Consider the following 23,316-nt stretch of genomic DNA (forward strand, 5'->3'; position numbering starts at 1 on the left):
CATAAGCTCAGAACTAAAAACAATAACTATAGTAAGTCTTTTGTACGCAATTTTGTGGATATCCCAATTTTCCCATAACACTATTAGGATTAACACAAACACACATTTTATCCTGCATAGTAAAAAACGAGGATAGCTCCTGGTTACGGTTCCTAAATATTATAAGTTGTACTGGCTAGAAAATTCCTTTAAAAAAATCCATTATTGTAATCTAGAACCTTAAGCATGTCCTTTGGACAAGTGAAGGTCTCGAACTAAATCATGTTCGGCTTGTTGGATGCAATAAGGTGCTTTTTCGTCGCTTTCGGGAAAAGAAGCATCATTATTTTCTGATACATCAAGTTCACTTCTATCACCATACATTTCCAAATCTTTCTCCCAATTTGCTGAGGTCCTGGAACTGGTAAATCTTCTCCATGGAAAACTGATTTTATCGCAGAAGTAATATCTGGATATTCAATTTTATGCTTGCTCTTCCTTGAAAACCCAGACACTTTTGTCATGTCATGCATGATTAACAGTCGTTAAAATGGTTTAGAACTACAGTGGAACCCCGATAAGTCGGCCCCCGATAACCCGGAAGTCCGGCTAACCCGGACCGATTTTCATCAGATAAACATTTTGATTTTCAATATTTTGTATTTTTCAATTTAATTGTGGCTTATTTCCAATCAAAATAGTTAATTATCAGACAAACCTTTCAACAATAAAAATGTATGTAAGTAATATAATATTTGAGAGATAATGTGTACTTATGTGTGTAATTTGAACTATACGATATTAAAAATGACTCAGCACACGCCGCAGAAACAACAGCCACCTGTCTGTAGTATCTATTCCTTTTTATTTCAAACTGTCAGCATTGTTTAGGAAAGACTATTTAAAAAATTCTTTTATAAACAATGGTCTTTAGTATTGTGTGTCTTGTATTGTTCGCTTCCATTTGCTTACGTTTGGGTTTGGTGTTTTTTTTTTAGTGATTTTAATGAGTAGGTAACTGTGCATATTTATAAATATATTTCATGTTATTTCAATTCTAACGGAGTTTATCTGTAAGTATACCGTATTTTATTAATTTTTACCATATTCTCCGGCTATCTCGGATTTTCGATAACCCGGATCGGTCGCGGTCCCGATTAATCCGAGTTATCGAGGTTCCACTGTATATAAGTTTAAATGGGTAGGTTTACTGATTAAGGACTACTTTGGTTTATTCTTTATTTAAATGTTAATGTGTTATTCGTAAACATTAGATATCCTAGTGTTGCCAAATTATGCACAGTTTTTAGGAAAAACGTTAATTTGATAAGATCACACCCCAATATATTACAAATGACTTTTAAATTTTTTTTTTTTTTGATAAATCATAACTCAAAAATCTTACGGGTTAGGAACTTTTTACCATTATAATCATATTCAGAGAGCAATAATTAACAAAAAACAGCATTTTGCATTCGAGTCTCAAATTGGTTGTAAACTAGTGTAATTGTCAATGGTTCCTACTGCATATATTACTTCCTAATATGCTTTTATATAGTGTTGGGAACTATCGAATAATTCGATAGTAACTGAAGTATTCGAATTATTCGATGGTTGAAAAATCATTCATTACTTTTTTTTAATATGCATGCGTCTATTTTACATTCGAATGTTTTTAGTAGAATGAATAGTTTTTAATGGACAAATGTTTTATTCGAATGTTTTAAGTGAATAGTTTTAGTAATAGTAATGGACGAATGCTTTTAGTCGAATGTTTTAAGTGAATAGTTTTAGTAATGGATGGACGACGAATGTTTTTAGTCAAATGTTTTAAGTGAATAGTTTTAGTAATGGACGAATGTTTTTAGTCGAATGTTTTATGTGAATAGTTTTAGTAATGGACGCATGGTTTCAGTCGAATATTATTTTAAGTAGCATGAATCCTTTTAGTAAACTCAGATGAATGTATTTTATTAGTTGAAATGAAAACCTGTTACAGAGGTAGATGAAAAAAGGAATAAAAAAAATAACAGGAATTAAATTTAATTTAATATTGGTTTAATCAAGTTTATATAAAGTAGAAAATAAATAAATTTGTTGTTTTTGGTAAAATATTTAAAATGCCTTTATAGGTACCTATTAAATAATCTAAAAAAAACTTATTTCTATGCTTATAATTTGGAAATTTACATCTAGTCTAATAAAAGAATTGAATACTTGGTTATATGCCCAATCTAAAAAATAAATAAAGCTTGACTTTCATAAGTTTTTTTGGTCTTTAAGTGTTGTATTTTTTATAGTCTTGTATGTTAAGAAATATACTTGATCCTATTTAAATTTCTACTTGAAAGTTTATTTCTGTGGTTATTTATTATTTTTCTGTATTTGTATTAAATGATAGAAATTGGTAGATGCATTTGTCATTTTTTGCCTTAAAATATTAAATGATGTATTTTATTGATTATACACGATAATAATATTGTTGTTAATTAATAAATATTTTGGCAAGTAATGAAAATCAAGTATAAATACAGTTATATAAGATACAAGATACATTGTAATAGTGCCGTTATAATCCCTAACGCATCACGCATAATAATATTGATCAACACAGTAGAAAACTGTAATTCAACATGGTGGCTGTGCATGAGCTTGTCACATGATAAATGATAAAAGGTCCTGTAGAGGGACATACTAAATCATTAAATTAGTAATGATTAAATAAATTGATTGACATCATTAATTGGAATAAAAAAAATTATATGCCTAACCTCTCTATCTCCATTGTTGATCAAAATCTTAGAATATAAAATTTATTTTTTATTTTATATTGTTAGATCAAAATAGTAGGAAACTACTGTTTCAAAATAGTGGCTGTGCATGCGCTCAGTTAAATTAGTAACGAATAGATTTATTCGAATGAATTCATTCGATAGTTAAATTCATTCATTTAGTAATTATTCGATAGTTCAAATCATTCGATAGTTCCCAACAGTACTTTTATACAAATACCAGCTTTGCAACTGCTTGAAAAATTGAAAGATTAAAATTTAATGGTCACTCATGTCAGAGTCGAGCGTGTACATTAAGGGGTTAACCCTCCAGCAGACATGCAATATAAACATTGTATTTCCATATGGGTGGTGCTCAAAAAGTCTTCCCAAAGAATCGCCCTGATTTGAGTACAGTAATATCACCAACTTACATGATATGTGGGACTGAGTGATAAAATCTTTGTTTTTTTCTTCTGTCCCGTCCATGGTGATATATTTGGTTTTTTCTTCATTTAGCGAGTGCGCAGACTGCAGACTTTTTAGTCGGCCGATAGTTTAGTCGGCTTCTTAATCATTATAGAGAGGTATGCAGATGCGCACACTACACCGATTCACCGATGCATATCTCTATACTGATTAAGAAGCCGACTAAAAAGTCTGCAGTCTGCGCACTCACTTAGCTCTAATCAATCTTGTTTGCCTCTTCTATAATGTTCTTAGCCATTCTTCTTAATTCGGTAGCAGTTCTTGCTAAGCTCGTCAGATCATCAGCAAATATCATGGTCACCTGTGGTCATTTTTCATGATTCCAACTTCATGCTGCAGTTTATGACTACAGTTTCTACACTTAAGTTGAATAATGTCGTGGATAAAGGATCTCCTTGTCTAATTGATGAAATACATAATTTAAAATTATGTATTATAAAGACAAACAAATTTCAGTTATGAAGTTTTATTTATAATGAGTACACAAATATTTTTTTGAAACCTCTAAGAAAACTTAAAAAAACTGATAAAATGTTAAATTATTATTGATTACTGCATGAGTTAACATAATGGGAAATATTGCTTCTTTTAAATAAATTTGTTTTAATATTTCTGTATGTACAATGATGACATGCTCATTAAAAAACAAAAATCTTTTTGGTCTGCATCAATCCTACACTTGGCGCATACATACAGTGTACCAGTTACTCTAATTGTGCTACGGGAAGGTCTGAGACAGGCAGCTAACCTCTAGCAGGGGTCTTGTGGTGACACAAGGCAAGAGGACCAGAAATATGTTGATGAAGAGTAAAGTCCATGATTGTGTTGTATACACATAGATGACACTCGGAGTCAATTGAAATCTCTTGTTGCCAGCGTTTTAAGTACAATTTGTGGGCTGGAAACCTTCGGTTTCAGAACTCAATTCAGACTAATCTGATGCTGACCATATTTTTTTTGTTTTGAGCCATTACTGAGTTTACAATATTATTATGACTTATTATTTTCTGGTTGAGAAAACATAATAATTTTTTCTTTTTTTACATTTGCTTTTAAGATGATACAAGAAAGGCTGTCAATGTAGTGTTACCCACGGCTCCAAAAGCTTCAAGAGATTATGATGATATTAGCAATACGGTTCCTATGGAACCACCATTTTGGGCTTATCTTTCGAATTTGCCTTACGACGTGGATGAAGATGAACTTTCAGCATTTTTTAATAACATGAGGGTAAGAAATTAATATTTTTATAAGAGAAGTATTTTAATTAACTTTTCAACATCCTTTGTACTGGTGCAAAAACATTTTACATGCCATCAGAAACAATAATTTTACCCCAGGTCATTATTGTATTATAGTATATGGATGCTATGAGATGTAAAGTGGCACACAAATTTAAAAAAATGTGTTTAAGTTATCCCTTTTTGTAAAAAATTGTAATATTTTTCATATTATAATTAACTCTTAAAAAATATATCAGAATTCTATATTGTTTTGCAAAAAATTACAATATAACCTTTAATATTAACAGTGTAATTCACGTTTGAAAACTGTTTCTCATCACACTTGCTTCCTTTTTTGAGATACAAAGTGTTTGAGTGTTGAAATTTTTTCTACAAACTGACTATTTATTGCTCTGAAATCATTTGAGATATGCAAATGGCATTTGGTGGGATATATTATGTTAAAAGTTGGTGTGTGTGAAGTTGTTCTGCTCTCTGGTGTAAAACGGTTGTTTTTGTGAGGAAATAGAAACGAAATTTTCACAAAATGTGTATTAAGTTACAAACTATACATTACATGCCATCGAATAAAACATATTCAATAACCTCAATATTTTTATTGAAATATGTAATATAAAAATACAATATTCTGTAAATTTTGTCCCATTTGCAATGTTTTTGATTTTTATACAATAAAAGTAACATTGAAATACCTAAAATAATTGTGATATCAGTGAGTTTTTGAATTTTGTTGACACAATAAATGTATCTTTCAAAATCCATGGAAAAACTTTTCAAATGAATTAAATAATCAAATAGGAAATCTAGATATTGCTTTTTTTTACATACAGCCACAATTGTTATATTCTAGTTTACAATGATGATAAATATGCTCATTAAAAACAAAAATCTTGGTCTGCGGCAATCCTACACTTGGCGCATACATACAGTGTACCAGTTACTCTAATTGTGCTACGGGAAGGTCTGAGACAGGCAGCTAACCTCTAGCCGGGGTCTTGTGGTGACACAAGGCAAGAGGACCAGAAATATGTTGATGAAGAGTAAAGTCCTTGATTGTGTTGTATACACATAGATGACACTCCTAGTCAATTGAAATCTCTTGTTGCCAGCATTTTAAGTACAATTTGTGGGCTGAAAACCTGTGTTTTCAGAACTCAATTCAGACTAATCTGACGCTGACCATATTTTTTTGTTTGAGCTATTCCTGAGTTTACTAGTTTGCATAGTTAAAAATACATTGTTGTATTTTGTTGTTGTTTTACATTTGCTTTATATTAAGGTGTGAAAAAATATTTTAAAGTATCTAATCATTCTCTTACTCTTTATTGGTATGTGGGGTTAACTTCCCTAACTATTACATTTCACCCACTTTGGACATTAAAAGAAATGGTGAAAACCTTGAACTATCCATATCTGTCTACCTGTCTGTGAATAAAACTCCTCCATTATTACTATCCAGCAAACAAAAAATGAAATTGGTCATCCAAAATCACGTTTCCTAACTGTTCCTAAGTAAACAGAATCACGTGTCGATCATGAATTCTTAGAAATTGTGAATTCAATTATTTACGATGCGTAAGAGAATAAGTTTCCTTGCTGGTGACTTTCCTGAAAACTTTTCGTATTTATACTCTCCCTGCTAATACTAGCTTCTTTCATTTTTATTGAATTAAACAAAAGGCATCTGTATACAACACACAATGTACTTAAGGGGTAGTCCATTAACCCGAGAGCAGTCTCGCTCACTTCTGTAAGTAGTCGCACGTAGAGAAAAAAATCTCACAATATAGATTTAAATACGAATTTAAATCAAATTTCTATTTTATAATATTTTTATTTACTTGTTATGTTAAAAATATCTATTTCTAACAATTTTAAAGCTAATTAGTTCTCACCAAAGCCATAAATTCCACAAAAAAAATTAACTAGAAAATAAAAAAAATATTTCTACGCATTACTACGATCTTCCTCTAGGCACTTACGATTGAAAAGCAATGTTGAAAAAATTTTCATCAAGTTATTACGGAAAAGGATAAAATGTGAGATTTTTTGTCACGGCGCAACTGCTCCCGGGTTAATCACGTGATGCTCGAAAAGGGGGGAGAGGTCTATAAAAAATCACGAAATGTCACAAGACATGTGATATAAGGGGTCTTAAACCTCACATTGTCTCATCAAGGTGGTACTTGAGCACATCTATGACTCATTTCATTTTTTTACTTGCTGGAGTAGATAAGATAGAATGACAGATGAGGTGTTGAATGAGAGTTTATACTGCAAAGATGGTATTAATTCTTCTACTTATAAGCCCAATTAAATTGGTTAGTTGTTCAATACCCAATAATTATTGTTTGTTGTATCACTTATAACATTTATCTTTAAATGATTTTTTACTTTCAGATAGCCAATATGAGAATTCCAAAAGATGACAGAGGAGGAGAATCAAAATCGAAAGGTTATGGATATATTGAATTTGAAGACAGAGACAGTTTATTGGAAGCACTTTTCCTTCGTGACACCGTAAGTTGAAATAAATAGACATTGATACTAGATACAATAACTACTGTTTTTATTGTGTTTGCTAAAAATTAAATGATTTATTTAAAAATATTTGTTACAATAATATTGATGAAGGCAGTTTAATAGATAATCATGTCAGAATTGAAACTAAGGTAATCGAAATATGCAATTTTATTATATTAATCATACATTTAAGTTGTGTATTAATTTACACATTTAACAAATTGACGATCATTAATTATGTATGCCATAAGTCCAGATCTGCGATGTAGATGTCCAAAATAATTTTCATTATTTTGATAAGTTTATATAGTTAATTCATTATTATGATGATTCATAAGGTTTTTTAATAATCAAGTTCTTTAAACCAGATCAATGTTGATCTGCCCATATCATTAGATGTAACCATTGACTAAAGAAAACTTAATTGTTATCCATAACTTTGACCTTATTCTGTTTTAACACTGTAATGGTGCACTCATAATAATATTATACTGTTACTATTAACTACACAGAACAGAGGCTGGGCAATTTAAAAGTGTACCGAAATACAAAGATAAGAATCTATAAAACCTTAATTCGGCCAATAGCATGCTATGACAGTGAAACATGGGTCCTGAAAGAAATATCCAAAAACAAACAACTCATTCGAAAGAAAAGTACTGAGGAGAATGCTAGGACCTGTGAAGGAAAACTGAATTTTCAGAATTCGATACAATGAGCTTTATCAACTTTATAAGGAAACACCCCTGTCAGACTTCTAATACAATGGGCCGGACATGTGATAATATTGGGAGAAGATAGGCTAAGAAAAAGAGCACTGCATGCTAGAATGCAGGGAAAGAGACCGGTTGGAAAGCCAAGAAAACGCTGAGAAGACACAGTAAGCAGTGACTTACAAGCACTTTTAGGAGTGTCGGTATATGGAGAAGAGCAGCCACAGTCAAACAAGGATGGAGGCAAAAAATAAAAGAGATCAAGGCTCAATTTGGGTTGTAGTGCCGTAGAAGAAGAAATCAGGCTGGGGGTAAAGGTAAGGGTAGTCTCTGTCGGTAAAGTGTTAAAATAAATGATTTTGATTACCAATTATCAACAAAATGTACTAATATCATCATCATTCAACCCGGATCTATCCACTGCTGGATATAGGTCTCCCTCAGTCTTCTCCATGCATTTCTGTCCTGTGCTGTCTGCATCCAGTTTCTGTCAATCCATTTGATGTCATCAGACCATCTGGTTGGTGGACGACCTCTACTTCGATATGCTTCTTGTCTTGGTCTCCAGTGTATTATTCGCTGTGTCCATCTGTTATCCGATATTCTAGCTATGTGTCCAGCCCAGTTCCACTTTAGCGTCATAATTCTTTCTATGGCTTCCGTCACTCCTGTTCTCCGTCTTATCTCCCTGTTTGTAATTCGATCCCGACGAGAAATGCCTAACATTGAGCGTTCCATGGCTCTTTGGGAACACAAATTTTATTTCTTACTTTCTTGGTTATTATTAAAGTTTCTGCACCATAGGTAAGTACTGGCAACACACACTGAACAAAGACTTCTTCTTTTGAGACACATAGCGATGGCTTAGTGTGAAAACCTCATATCTCATTTTTTTTCGAAAATGACATTTTGGTGGTTTTAGTTTGAAAACCTTGTATCTCACGATTTACAACTGTTAGAAAAAATCCAAATACATTAGACTATTTTCTACAGCCGAAAAAAGAAACCACATATATCAATTCTGTGCTCTGTGTGTAAAGCGATTTAAGTCCAAAAATGGCCGAAATTAGCCAATGCACTATCTGTATGTTAGAATTTGATATCTACATGTGTGTATAATTTGTCAAGTCCAATTCCATTTCTAAACTGAGATATTCATTTTTCACAAATGAAAAACAATCTGCAAAGCGTGTTAAGTCCTGAACTTAGATGCATGATTATTTAAGAAACAGGAAGACTCAGTGTATTAAGTCTCACAATTTTGGGACTTGTACACTAATGAGTTATTAAGTTAACTCTCTGCGCCACGCGACGTTGGCAAACTTTAAACACGTTTATCTAAAAACGATGTTTTAGGACTTCACTCTCTTTACGCACAGAGCACAGAATTGTTCTCTTGATTTAGTGTGAATCCCACGTATATTCCTAACCAAGAATTTTGTACTTAATTTGGAGTATTTTTTTGGGAGATTCGACTTGGAGAAATGTTTTTTGTGAATAGTAAAAGGTAGTCCTGCATACAGAAACATTTTATGAACCTTAAATCAATAGATTTGTACTGTATCAACCTAGTATTTGGAGGTGTGCAATAAGCTATGAAAAATGAAAACCTCGTAAATAATAATAAACACAACCTCATTTAAGATGAAAAACACGTATATCAAGATATACGAGGTTATCATAGTTACTTGGGCAAAGGTTCTATATACTGCAAGGATATTTACGTGTTTTTCATAGTTAATATTTGTATTTCCAATTTAATAGCAACACTTAACACTTTTAGCTCTAGGCCAATATCAGATATTTGCCTCAATGTGGTCGAATTAAAAATATGTAACGGTAATTTTTGTTTTTAGGTTATATTATGCAGAAAATTAGTTTTTTGCCTCTCCTGTAAAATTGTAATTTAATGAGATACGAGGTTTTCACACTAAGCCATCGATAGGTAGTTCTGACTTAAGGACATCAGCTTTACGAATGCCACCCAAGTGAGTCCTATGCCGCGGCTTAGTTCGCACGTTTGATTATCTCTTCCTATGAGCATCTCATGCCCTAAGTACTTCTAAAAGGTGGTTTCTTCAATAGGCATGCCATTTACTGAAATATTTTCGCTTAACACAAGATTTGTCATGATTTGCGTTTTTGTATGGTTGATTTTTAATCCAACTTGTAAGCAGGCTAGGTATAGTTTCTCCAGTTGCGATACTGCATCATCGATGCTGTCAGCGAATCTCAAATGACTAAGTATTTCTCCGTTGATATTAATTCCTTTGTCACTCAGGTTTGCGTTCTTAAACATATGCTCATATAGCACATAGAGTATTAATATAATATGAAGGTAATTTGTATTAAACTTTGCAGACATTAAAATCTAGAAGAATGAGGATAGAAGTAGCATCAAATATGGATAATGATAGGCGAAGAGGTAGAATGGACATGAATCGTGACAGGCAACCAGATCGCAGCGATTCTTTTGGTGATTGGCGGTCTGGACCAAGGGCATCTTCTGACAGTATGGATAACCGCCGAACCGGTTTTAATAGGGATCGAGACGGCGGTGGAGGTGGCGGAGGATTTACCAGAGAAGGAATGCGTGATAGAGATGACAAAAGTTTTACTCGTGAAGGAATGAGAGATCGTGACTATGGTAGAGATAGGGACAATCGAGATTTTGGACGTGACAGAGATAGTAACAGAGACTTCAATAGAGATAGGGATAGTAATAGGGATAGAAAAGATATTGATGATCGGCCCGGTGGATGGAGAGATGGAGATAGACAAAATAAAGATGGGGACCGCGACAGAGATAGGGGTAAGTTAACTATGTAATGTACTAAAATTATGTTAAGAAAACTAATAGTAATATTTTGAGTTAAATTTTTGGGCGAAGAGTTGGGCTCACAATTTGATTTACATCTACAAGAATAACTAAATCAAGAATATTCTGATTATTAGTTAATCAATATTATACTATGTTTATTGATCAGACTACACTCAGATGCAAAAAAATTTGACCCGTAACATATTTCCCATTTATTGTGAGTTTTAAAACTAAAGTTGGATTTATAGTTTGACGTAGTGTAGGCGTAGACGCAACAGAGACGCACTGGAAAAGATCAACACCGAATTTTGTGTACTCGTGTTTATAAATGAATGCAACTGCCTGACGGAACGTAAGAGAAACGTAACGGAACGGAAGAGTTCACCAACTTTCATCTTTTACAGTGTGTTTCTTACATCTGGCCAATTAAAAGGAAGAATTTTGTTCTGTCACCCAAAGTGGACACGCCCTCATCAATTTTGTAAAGTTAAAGTTGTTTATCAACATATTCGAATTTTGGTATTTACTTATTAATACAATGGTGTTAAGTTATTAATTTAATAAAAATATATCATAGTCATTTCAATATTTCAGATAAATATGTTGTTTATTAGCCTAATCCACACATATTATACGATAGGTAAATCCAATAAACATTTTAAAGACCAGGAAATGAAACAAAATAGTTGGAAATCCCACGGCATGCGACACCAATCAGCATACCTTCGTTTATTTTCTAATCCATGTAACACACAAAACAGATAAATATTATAATAAATAATAGTATACGTATAAATAAATAAACACAAAGTTTGTTTACAAAAAATAAAGGATGAAAATTTGGGAATAGGCAGTTGAAATTGTCTATTATACAGGGTGTGCCGAAAAGATTGGTCATAATTTATACCACACATTCTGGGGTCAAAAATAGTTCGATTGAACCTAACTTACCTTAGTACAAATGTGATCATAAAAAAAGTTGCAGCCCTTTGAAATTACAAAATGAAAATTGATTTTTTTCAAAATATCGAAAACTATTAGAGATTTTTTATTGAAAATGGACATGTATCATTCTTATGGCAGGAACATTTTAAAACAAAATTATAGTGAAATTTGTCCACCCCATAAAAATTTGATAGGGGTTTTGTTCCTTTAAACCCCCCAAACTTTTGGGTATGTTCCAATTAATTCATTATTGTGGTACCATTAGTTAAACCCAACGTTTTTAAAACTTTTTTGCCACTTAGTATTTTTTCGATAAGCCAGTTTTTATCGAGATGCGGCTTCTTTTGTAATATATTTACATAAAAATTTTATTGGGGTTTTGTTCCTTTAAACCCCCCAAATGTGTGTGTACGTTCCAATTAAACTATTATTGTGGTACCATTAGTAAAACACATTGTTTTTAAAACTTTTTTGCCTCAGTCTTTTTTTGATAAATCACCTTTTATCGAGATGTGGCTTCTTTTTCAAAATACATCTAAAAATGTAAATTATAAACACATTTTCAGATTATTAACAGGTGTCTATAATCGTACTTAACCATATACAAATATGTGTTGGATTCGAAAAATATTCAAAATATCTTGATAAACACTGGCTTATCGAAAAAGTACTAAGAGGGAAAAAAGTTTTAAAAACATTGTGTTCAACTAATAAAACAATAATTTAATTGGAACGTACACAAAAGTTTGGGGGGGTTTAAGAGAACAAAACCCCCATAAAATTTTTATGGGGTGAACAAATTTTATTTGAATTTTTTTATAAGATGTTGCTGCTATAAGAATGCCACATGTCCATTTTCAATAAAAAATCTCTAGTTTTCGATGTATGAAAAAAATCGATTTTAATTTTATAACTTCAAAGGGCTGTAACTTTTTTTGTGTGCACTATTGTATATAGGTAAGTGAGGTTCAATCAACCTATTTTTGACCCCAGAATCTGTGGTATAATTTATGACCAATCTTTTCGGGACACCCTGTATAAGAAAAAGTTTACAATTCTACATCCCCTCCATTTTACAAAAATTGGAAAATACGGGGTGAAATTTTTTTTCTCAGGGATGAAAAAACACGTTCAAAATAAGTCCGGAACTGGATAAAATGACTAATTCTAAGTAACTTTTGTTATATAGAGTTTTTTTATTAAGTCAATACTTTTCGACACTAGGTTCGCTTTCAAGATGCAGTAGAAATAAACAAACCAAGACACGTTAAATGCTACTAGGAGCACTCCCGAATCATAATTTACAATGTATAAACTTTGGAAATCATGATTTGGGATTTACAATGTATATACATTGTAAATTATGATTCGGTTGTGCTCCTAGTGGCATTTAACGTGTCTTGGTTTGTTTTCTACTGCATCTTGAAAGCGAACCTAGTGGAGTTATTTCCGAGTGAATGTGTTCATTTTTAACAAAAAAAAAAAAATATTTTTGGACGGTTTTTCGGAGATAACTCAAACAGTAAGTATTTTAGCGACAAAAATATTCTTAGTATAAATATAGCTTATAAAAAATTGAAAAAAAATGGTGTATGCGTGAGGTCTGCAGACCCAGTAGAAGCAGAGTTGCAGCTAATGAAATGTAGGTTCTTCTTCGTCAAATTCCAAATCGAATATTTCAATGTGAAATAATCAAAAAACGGAGTATTTTTCGGGGAAAATTCATTACAACTTTTTTAAAGTGTTTAAAAAAGGTTTATTTTTGTTTTTTTAAAAAAACTTCAATGTTAAAAGTAAGTGAGTTACGCTTAAAATATTGTTGGTCCCTTTTATTTTATAAAGTCACCCCTTAATTAGCTTCTCAAATAAAAATCGTTACCGCTTTACAAGTTAGTTTACAAGTGCTGTTTTGAAAAAAATTGGGTTTAAAATAAAACATTGTTATTAATTTTGAAAAAAATCGGAATTGTTTATGGAATTAACTTAAAAACAATTAGGATTACCAAAAATCTCAAAGAGTAATAAAATGTACGTTTTGCTTTTCTGAATATTTTTAATTTTTTGTTTTCTTGTTAGACAAAAATTGGTTATGCTATGGCTGTTCAAAATTTGCCTAAACTCGTGATTAGTTACTCGTTCAAGCCATTTTAACTACAGCTTTTTCAAAACAAAGCACTTTGAACCGATGAAACTTACAGATCATATAAATAATACATAGACAAAGTAACTTGTGAAGTGGTAATGTTAAAATTTATATGTGATGCTAATAAGGGGGTGATTTTAGCGATATTTTTACCAAAAAATAAAACGAGACCAACAATATTTTGAGCGTAACTCACTTACTTTAAATGTTAAGTTTTTTTAAAAAACAAAAATAAACCTTTTCTTAAATAACACTTTAAAAAAGTTTAAATAAATTTTCCCTGAAAAGTGCTCCATTTTTTGGGTTATTTCAGATTGAAATATTCGATTTGGAATTTGATGAAGAAGAACCTACTTTTCATTAGCTACAACTCTGCTTCTACTGGGTCTACAGCCCTCAAGCATACACCATTTTTTCAGTCTTTTATAAGCTATATTTTTTTCGCTGAAATACTTACTTTTTGATTTATCTCCGAAAAGCCGTCCAAAAACATGTTTTTTTTCTGTTAAAAATGAACATACAGTAGAACCCCGCAAATCCGAACTAATTGGGGGGACAGCCTGTTCGGATTCCGAAAAGTTCGGATTATCCGAAAGTCAGCCTAATTAATAATCGAAGCTTTCGTTTTCGTTGATTTTGAGTCGCAAAACGTTCTCGCAAGAGTGTGGACAATATTTTTGGACTCAAGTTAACTTCAAGAGAACTGAAGTAAGTTTATACTTAACCTTTATAAGCACTACATATAAAGTACCTACGTATTCATTTTTAAGAAATTTTAAATGTCAAGGAACTATTAATCCTAAATTGTTCAATTTACTGGATTTATTCTGTATAATAAACATGTTTTTAAGGATTTTTTCTTGAATATTTGATTTTTTTTTTCACTTGCTGTTGGTTCGGATTTGCCGAATGTTCGGATTTGTGGGGTTCTACTGTATTCACTTGCAAATAACTCGAAAAGTATTGACTTAGGGAAAGAACTTTATAGAACATAAGTTGCTTAGAATTAGTCATTTTATCCAATTCCGGACTTATTTTGAATGTATGTATATTTGTCACCTTCGAGAGGGGTGTAGAATTGTACACTTTTTCTTATATAATAATAGACAATTTCAACTACATATTCCCAAATTTTCATCCTTCCTTTATTTTTTTTTGGGGTCAGATTGTTGTTTGATCGGGCTAAATCTATAGGTGGCACCTCCAAAAAGTGTCTTCTCTATGAAATAGGTGTGGAGCGAATTTGCACCTGAGTGTAGATTGAGTCATCATCATCTTTGGCTTTTACAAAACTCTTGTGAGTCTTTGGTGCGTTTACTATTGTCTTCCATTGGTTCCGATCCTGTGCTACTATTTCCCATGGTCTCACTTCCATCTTCTCTGACTGCATTTTTCCATTCCACATTTTTCTAGGACATCCTGCCGGTCTTCTACCATCTGGTCTTTCCTAAAACACATTGCTAATCAGTCTGTCGTCATCACTCCATACCAGGTGTCCTGTCCATCTTAGTCTATTGGCTCTTATGTATCTCACGATGTTTCCCTGTCCAAAGAGTCTCTAATTCATTGATGTATCTGTTCCTCCATTCATTTCTCATTGCCCCTGCAAGGACCATATATAACTCTCAGGGTTGTAGAGCGTAGATTGAGTGGAGGGGTAAAAACAATGAACAAATGCGAAAGAAAATTGATAGTGTTGTTTTCTTGTAAAAGATGAATTAGGTATATGAAGTTTTGAAGTCCAGATATTGTATGTTATGGTTATTTGCAGGTTTCAACCGTGATAGAGGCAATTTCCGTGACTCTGACAGAGGCAACCGATACGACGATGATCGAAGAGGTGGAGGCTTTGGTGGAAGAAGGTTTGATGACAGAAGGGATGATAAAGACAGAGATAGACGGGATGGATTTTCAAGAAGAGATGACCGGGATACAGAGTCGTGTAAGTATTCATATATTCATATCCTTTCCCCCTTTTGAAAGATAATTAGTAGGGCAATTTGCAAAAGATACCATTTGTGTTATGATAGTTTAACCTATATTTTATATTATAGCGGAACCACGTGAAAGGCCAAAATTAATGTTAGCACCAAGGACAAAACCAGTAGAAGTTGTACCTGTAAATACTACAGAATCAGTGCCTTCAGCTTCTATATTCGGTAGTGCGAAACCTGTAGATACAGCGCAGCGAGAAAGAGAAATAGAAGAGAAAATTGCCAGAGAGGCTGATAAACCAAGAGAAAGTAGCAAAGATAGAGATGAGAATAGAAAGCATGAAAATAGTGAACGAAAAAATGTAAGTAAAAAATAATACAACTTTTATGTACTTTGTAGACAATGTCGTTTATTATCAAAACATTTTTTGAATCACAATTTTTTATGATTCCCAACTATCCCCTTTTTCTTAATTTGTTCCTATAGAGCATTTCACGTTAAGAACAGAACATTGTGGAGATAGCCCAATGTATTTCTTATGGACGATAGAAGCGTGCGATGCCACGCCGTACTGATTAGAATGAATCGTATATCAGCAGTCCAGTAGCCACCCTGTGCCAAAGAGGTTTGGCAACACTGATCTCCATAAGCATAACATTATATTCTTAACGTGAAACAAAGTATTATACTAGTTGGTCTATGGAGAATATGTGTATCCTCCTTAGTGATATCTTCTAACAAATGAGCCCATCAGAATCAAAACCTCCTAAAAATCCTAAATTTTTTCGTTTTCCCTTTATACACACTTTCAAAGTTCAAGTCTATTAATCTACATGCATAAGTTTTCGGCTCAAATCAGTCATTTTATGACATTTATTGATGCCACTTTGATGAGAATCAAAACGGCAGCTGGTGTATGTTTTCAAAAAACTGAGAGTGTAAAAACTTTATTAAAATTCAGCTAAGTACTTCCAGCATATCAAAATGCCAGCATCAGAGCTATCGTGTCATAGGTATAAATATCTCAAATGAAGAGATCGTTGAACAACACATTACAAAATTTACAGGGCCAAAAAAAAAATCTTTACGTTGCCAAATAAGTCACCAAATTTTAAGACGGTTTGCATGCGTTCTGTCTGCGCTTGGAGGGTTGGGGTGGGGGGATAGCGTACTTGCGATGACAATTGTATGTAGTTTACGGACCGCTTAGCTTATTTAGGATATTCTGCGCGTTTGCACTGTAAACAGTTGGCTTTGTGCGCTTAGTCAGCGTTAAACTTCGTTTCATTTAAATTGAACTGACAAATATGGGTCGAAATAAACTCACAAAAGAGGAGAAGGTTCGTGCTTTAACATTACTGGAGAAAGGGGACTCTGTACTTACCATAGCATGTGGTATTGGTGCTTCAAGAGAGGCTATTTATCAACAGTCTCCTTTCTCCAGTAATGTTAAAGCATGAACCTTCTCCTCTTGTGAGTTTCTTTCGACCAATATTTGTCAGTTCAATTTAGAATTTGACGATCTCAAACTTTACGCGGTAAATGAGACATAGTTTAACACTGACTACCCGCACAAAGCCAACTGTTTACAGTGCAAACGCGCAGAATACCCTAAATAAGCCAAGCGGTCCGTAAACTACAGATAATTGCCGTTGCAAGTACGCTATCCCCCTCCCCTACACTCCACTCCAAGCGCAGACAGAACGCATGCAAATTGTCTTCAAATTTGGTGATTTATTTGACAATGTAAAGATTTTTTTTGCCGGCACTGTAAAATTGACCCAGGGCTTAGCCTCTGGTCATGGGTAAAAACCCCTTAAAATATATAATTATCACATCAATGTGATAATATCAGTTTTTTAAAACATACCCCAGTTGCCGTTTTGATTTATATAGAAGTGTGTACAAGTCATACAGTTTTTTTCTATTCTATACTTTGATAAGAAATGCGGAATACTTTTTGGGAAATTTACATTTTTAATGTGTTTTTGGTCTCTTGAAAAATTTCATAAAATAGGATCTAGCAGGTTTTGATTCTTATAGGCCTCAAATGTTCTGGTTAGTCAGTTCCTTTCATTTTTCATTATCAAGTTTGCCCAACATTCTCTTCACATTTCAAACTCCCTTATACACTGTGTGAAAATTGAATAACTATCTCATTAGCAAATTTATAAATACTACTCAAATTATTGATAACTAATTTTAGGTAGATAGGATTGAAAGAAGTAGGCCACCACCACGCAGAATAGATGATAGCCCACAAAGAGATAAGGACCACAGAGATGGACCTAAAAAGAACTGTAAGTATTATACAGCAAACCCTAATTAGACATATCATCATTCTCTTTGCATAGTCAGTGCGAGTTCAGTCTCCTAATTATATTTCTACATAATTTTCTATTTGTCATATCAATACCAATCCTCTTTACTAACATGTCCTTCCTAAACGTCTCCCTCCCTCCCCTCCAGGTCTTTTGTCAAACTCTTTCCTATGTTTAACAAACTGTATTCAGTAATTGTCTCGATGTTGAATATGACAAAACATTTTTAATCTTCGCTCTTTCAGTTTGGCACGAATTGGTGCCCCAGCTAGACTTTCCATAATACACTTGATTCTTAACTTTATTTTTTTTTGTCACTCCACTTATCCATCTAAGCATTCTGATTTCCATTACATCCATTGGTTGTTCCTCCTTTTTAACTGCCCAACATTCAGTTCCGTATATTCTCTGCTTTAGATTTTGCTACAGCTACTTACGCTTCATTTTTGGTGATCAAATAATTTTGAACATCTGTGTCTGATCTATTTATTTTCTTGCCACCGTTTATATAATTTTTATTTTTTATTGAAGTTTGACCACTACCAAGGTCTCTTTATTCTCAAATTAGAGGTATGTTCTGTTGAACTACATTTTTTTATATAAAACAAAATTTTAATTTTGAGAGGTATTACGTAATTGGAGAATGTGAGATGAGAGAATTAGTAATGAGTGTAAAAAATTGCGAAAAATGTTTAAAGCAAAATTATAAATGTAGCAAAAAACAAATAAAAACGCACATTTTCGGTCATTCACACATATATACAAGTCTGAAACACAATTCTTTAAATGCATCTAATTGATGTTTTAGATGATGACAGAAAATTACCTCCTAAAAATGATCACAAATCGCCAGACAGACTTGATAATAGGCACAAACACGATAAGTCTGAAAAGCCCAAGCGAGAGGAGAAAAGGTAAGCAACAAATATACTTATTGCTTGTTTTAAAATTTCGCTATTTCATCATTTCTACAAAATAAGTCTTGAACAAACTGGTGTGTGTATTTAAATCTAAATCGGTACACTTTTATCCGCAAGAAAATCATTAACAATCGTAATCGAAGCAGAAACTCCATAATTTCCTTACTCAAAGCAATCGAAGAGTGGAAAAGAATTCAAAAAAGAAAATGTGGTCAAGGTAGTTCTTGGAAAATTCGTGAAGCATTACTATTTAATTATAATATTTAATACTTACTATTAATTAAAATCGGCTTCTGACATATGCAGAAAACAGGTTGTTGGTTGGAAAATATGAGACCTTACCTGTAATATAGCGATGTCTTATTATTGGTTCAAAAAGCTATTACGAAGGGTAGTAAGAACACAAAATAAAGTACAACAACTAGGAGATAAACAGAAAAACATACATACAAAATAGATCCAACACTAGTTGATCAAAAGAAAACTAAACTACTAACTACCAGTACTCACTAGTTAAACGAGTCTTGTCTAAAATATTGTCTATGCGCACTATTGTCTATTAACAAATCACTGACATCAAGATCCTGGCTGTGGAAGTGCGCCAACGTTACAGTTGGCTGGATGGAAGCGCAATAGAGAGGTTGCGTCTAAGGGTCGATTTCTCATATAGTCCTTTTCATGACCATTTTTCAGTGCGTAACAGTTTTTTCCATTTCTCTCTAACGCATTAAATTGTATGTGACAGAAAAAAGGCACGTCAGTGATTACAGACATTTATAACATTTCTTCTAGTTATTCTAGTTGTCGATAGATGGCGCCATAATCAAAAAAGAATTCTTTATTAAATAAAATAATATCAATATAATCTGTATAATTTATAAGACTATACAAATCAAAGAAAATACCATTTTATAAATGCAATAGACACAATTGATTTGTTTTTACTCCAAATTGAAAATAAAATGTGACAACTGTCAGATTTAACGAAAATGTCATGTTAGAATAAATGTCATAAATGTGTATTATCACGGACTTACCTTTTTTTCTATAATTTGTGACGCACTGAAAAATGGTCATGAAAAGGAGAATACCTGCGGTAATCTGGTTCAGTTCATGCATTTCTCATTTCATGTTCATGTCAGTGCACATTCTACAGCTTTCGAGAAATTCCAATAGATGGCAAAAGATAAAAACTGTCGCCATTTTGAACTACCTTTTTTATGCTGTTTTTGAATAAAGTTAAATTTAAGTATTATAAATAAATGTTATAAAAACAAAAATAATGTTATCTTTTATCGTTAGGCTTAATATAATAAAATAGGTTATATTTATATTATGACAGCGTTTCGTGTTAATACAACGCATGAAATCATCTGAACTGGGTTCAGAAATCTTTGAACGGCCGAATTACAACGTTCAAGCATCGTTCAAGTTTAAACTGCCATCGGTTGAATGTGAATTGAGAAAGACGATTTTGACTTTAAACTGACGTTCACTAAAAGTTCAGGTTAAACTGGAGTCGAACTCGAAATGAGAAATTGGCCCCTTATTTCATACTGTTAGCTGACGTAAACTCCTTTAACGGAATTTTCGAGAATGAGAGAGCTGTTGCGTTACACTGTTGAGAGGAGTAAAAATTCCTTGACGGGATTTTTTAGGGTCGCAACAGGGAGTTGCGTGACTATTCTTGACAGCCTTTTTGAGATATGACTTCGTCTACGGCTTGGCTCATACACTCATACTCCCATCCTTGACGGATCTGGTAAGACGCAACAGAGGTGTTGCCTCTGTTCGTCCGAGTTTACACTGAGGGTAAAAAGATGCCTGGTACTTGGAGGGAGTCTCATGGAGACACATGTCTTTTTAGGCACACATTATATTACTAAACATTTGTCCTTTGTCCATATTTAATTTACATTGTTGAGAATGTCTGAAATGGAATTAAACTTTTACGAAATTAAAAATATAAACTAAAAAGGGATAGTTCCTGGGTTGGCTGTATACCATATAGTTAAATAAACTCATAACATTGAAGTAAAACAACTTCCAAGTAATAGGTATAATTTAATAAAATCTTAAAAAACCCCAATGGATTGTATAAAAAATGTTCAGAACAAACGTTTTCAGACCTACCAGTCCATCATCAGTGAACTCGTATACTTGCTAACTAGCCCCAGAACCAAACAATGGTTGTAATTATAATTCAATCTACATAAATCTCAGATACAAAAAATAATGTGTGTGTATGTTGTACGCACGTAAGAAGTTCTATTATATGATTTCAACGAAATAAATGTATTTTAAACAGTTTATTTTTTATTTTATTTTAGTATTAAACTAATTTTAATACTTACCACTTTCCAAAAATTTTTAACAATACCAAAAATAAAAAAAACAATAGCAATGTCCACATTTGAACCCGGGACCTCTCGATCTGCAGTCGAATGATCTACCAATGACCCACAGTAATACCCACCAATCTCATAATGACAAATCACGGTAACAAATAGATGATGTGAAGTATAAATATAAAAACGTTTTAATAATACCTATTCTCTTACTCCCGAGGAAGACAAATCCAAAGACACAAAAATTATAATAAATATATTTACTAAAAACACTAATATATTCTTTCCACGCCTTTTTTGCACTGACCCATACATAACTTGAAAGATTTAGCAACGAACTCAATACCGTCTGTGTGCGCATGCGCGCAGGATAATAAAAATTCACTCCCATCGCGCCTAAAGAAGTATAACTTCAAAAACTATATGATGAAGTAATGTCAGATGAAGATTGTGATTTTTCAGATGATTATGTTGCTTCTGATGGAAGTTATTCCAGTGAATGTGACATGGTGCAAAGAAAAATTATTCAATGCTGTAATACATAATATTGCACCTTGTCTCTTCCCCGGCTCACGCGGTCTGATGTAAAATTTAGCTGTCGGACATCCGTAAGCTCACTCGGTCCGGCAAGATCACAATACCGTTATTATTTAAATATTAAATTTATTCAAACATTCAACTTTAATAATTTTGTAAGTTTTTTTAAATGTCGTTTTTTTTTCAGAGACAGGTACGAGAAGGATATGCCAAAATTGACTGAGCCAGAACCCCCGAACTTCGCAGCCAACAATAAGTTCGCTTTTCTGCCGACAGATTCCGATTAGCAATACGTGATTATTAAATGGTGTAAATATTTTGAATAAACTGTGTTTAATAAAATATGAACTTTTTAAAACGAATGTGAAGCGGTTTTACATATTTATTGTTTTAGTCATAGAATATATTTTTTGTTAAATACAAAAAAACCAGTTTGTATGTGTATTTTTTTGTTGAAAATTTTATTGTAATTTGTGTTGATGAATTACATATTTATTTCCACTGTTATAATTTTTTACTATATGAAGAAAAAATAAAATCAAAGACAAACAAGAAGAAATTCAATAAGTCGCCCAACAGCATAAAAGATAGCGATGGAAACCTTATCTCAGAACCATCAAGGATCTTAGAAACATGGAAAATAGAAAAATTATTTGCATCGGACAGGACTGATGATCACCTATATGGAGAAGGAATCATTAAATCGCTGATCGAAGATGCTATTGCAGTACCAAAAAACAATAAGGCAGCAGGTCCGGACAATACACCCTTTGAAATATTAAACATCCTATGTAAATCAGACAAACAATTCCTTCATAACCCAGTTGTACTATTTATATAGCGGTAAAATCCCGGAGAACTGGCTGCAGTGTACATTTGAGGTCTATAGAATCAAAACCTGCTAAATCCATGTGTTGAAATTTTGTCAGGAGGCTAAAAGAACATTAAAAATGTAAATTTTCCAAAAAGTATCCGGCATTTCTTAATCAAAGTGGCATCAATGAATGTCATAAAATGGCACACTAATTTGTCATTTTCTGCATGCCCCTTACATCTTCAGAAAGGACATCGCACACATCTTATGGAAAATATAATGTCACTCAAATTCAATAAAATTTATACGAATAGATTCGTTTTAAATTAACGGTCAATTTTTATCATTGCGGTCAACTCTTAATTATGATTAATTACGGCGCAAATTGCAATTAAAGTTTTTGGAGTTCATTTTTTTCATTAACACATTTTTGGAGTTCATAAACGTGTCAGTTATAATCACTATTGCTCTGGGTGCTATTCAAAACAGCTTAAACCCCGCTGGGCCTAAGCGGATTAGTGAAACTATTATAATAAGATGCTTAATAGCCCGAGAAGATTTATGAAGTTACCGACAATCTGGGTATTTTAAAATATTTTTTCTGTCTCTAACTTATGTACCTACCCATTTGATTTCAGATTGATTTATATCAATTTCTGCTCTTATTATTGAAAATTAAGAGTTGGCGCAAAGATAAGAATTGACCGTTAATTTGAAACGAATCTATTCATATAAATTTTATTGAATTTTTAGTGACATTATATTTTCCATAAGATGTGTGCGATGTCCTTTGTACTTTAGTTTGGATTTATC

The 23,316-nt window shown here is 32.7% G+C and overlaps 1 protein-coding gene across 2 annotated transcripts in view; it reads left to right on the forward strand.

Moving 5' to 3' along the window:
* Nucleotides 1–22,127, forward strand: part of LOC114341355 (eukaryotic translation initiation factor 4B) — a 37,013-nt gene extending 14,886 nt beyond the window's left edge. Inside the window, exons 3-10 of one of the 2 annotated variants that reach the window (XM_050652780.1) lie at nucleotides 4,297–4,469; nucleotides 6,884–7,003; nucleotides 10,081–10,531; nucleotides 15,400–15,570; nucleotides 15,683–15,924; nucleotides 17,770–17,863; nucleotides 18,693–18,798; nucleotides 21,877–22,127. In XM_050652780.1, the coding sequence (XP_050508737.1) occupies nucleotides 4,297–4,469; nucleotides 6,884–7,003; nucleotides 10,081–10,531; nucleotides 15,400–15,570; nucleotides 15,683–15,924; nucleotides 17,770–17,863; nucleotides 18,693–18,798; nucleotides 21,877–21,976 (1,457 nt within the window). In that variant the 3' untranslated portion in view covers nucleotides 21,977–22,127. The remainder of the gene's footprint in view (nucleotides 1–4,296; nucleotides 4,470–6,883; nucleotides 7,004–10,080; nucleotides 10,532–15,399; nucleotides 15,571–15,682; nucleotides 15,925–17,769; nucleotides 17,864–18,692; nucleotides 18,799–21,876) is intronic. The other variant, XM_050652781.1, reaches the window with a different exon arrangement.
* The last annotated feature ends 1,189 nt before the right edge of the window (nucleotides 22,128–23,316 follow it).

This window comes from Diabrotica virgifera, chromosome 6, assembly GCF_917563875.1.
Source record: "Diabrotica virgifera virgifera chromosome 6, PGI_DIABVI_V3a".
Taxonomy (NCBI): Eukaryota; Metazoa; Arthropoda; class Insecta; order Coleoptera; family Chrysomelidae; genus Diabrotica; species Diabrotica virgifera.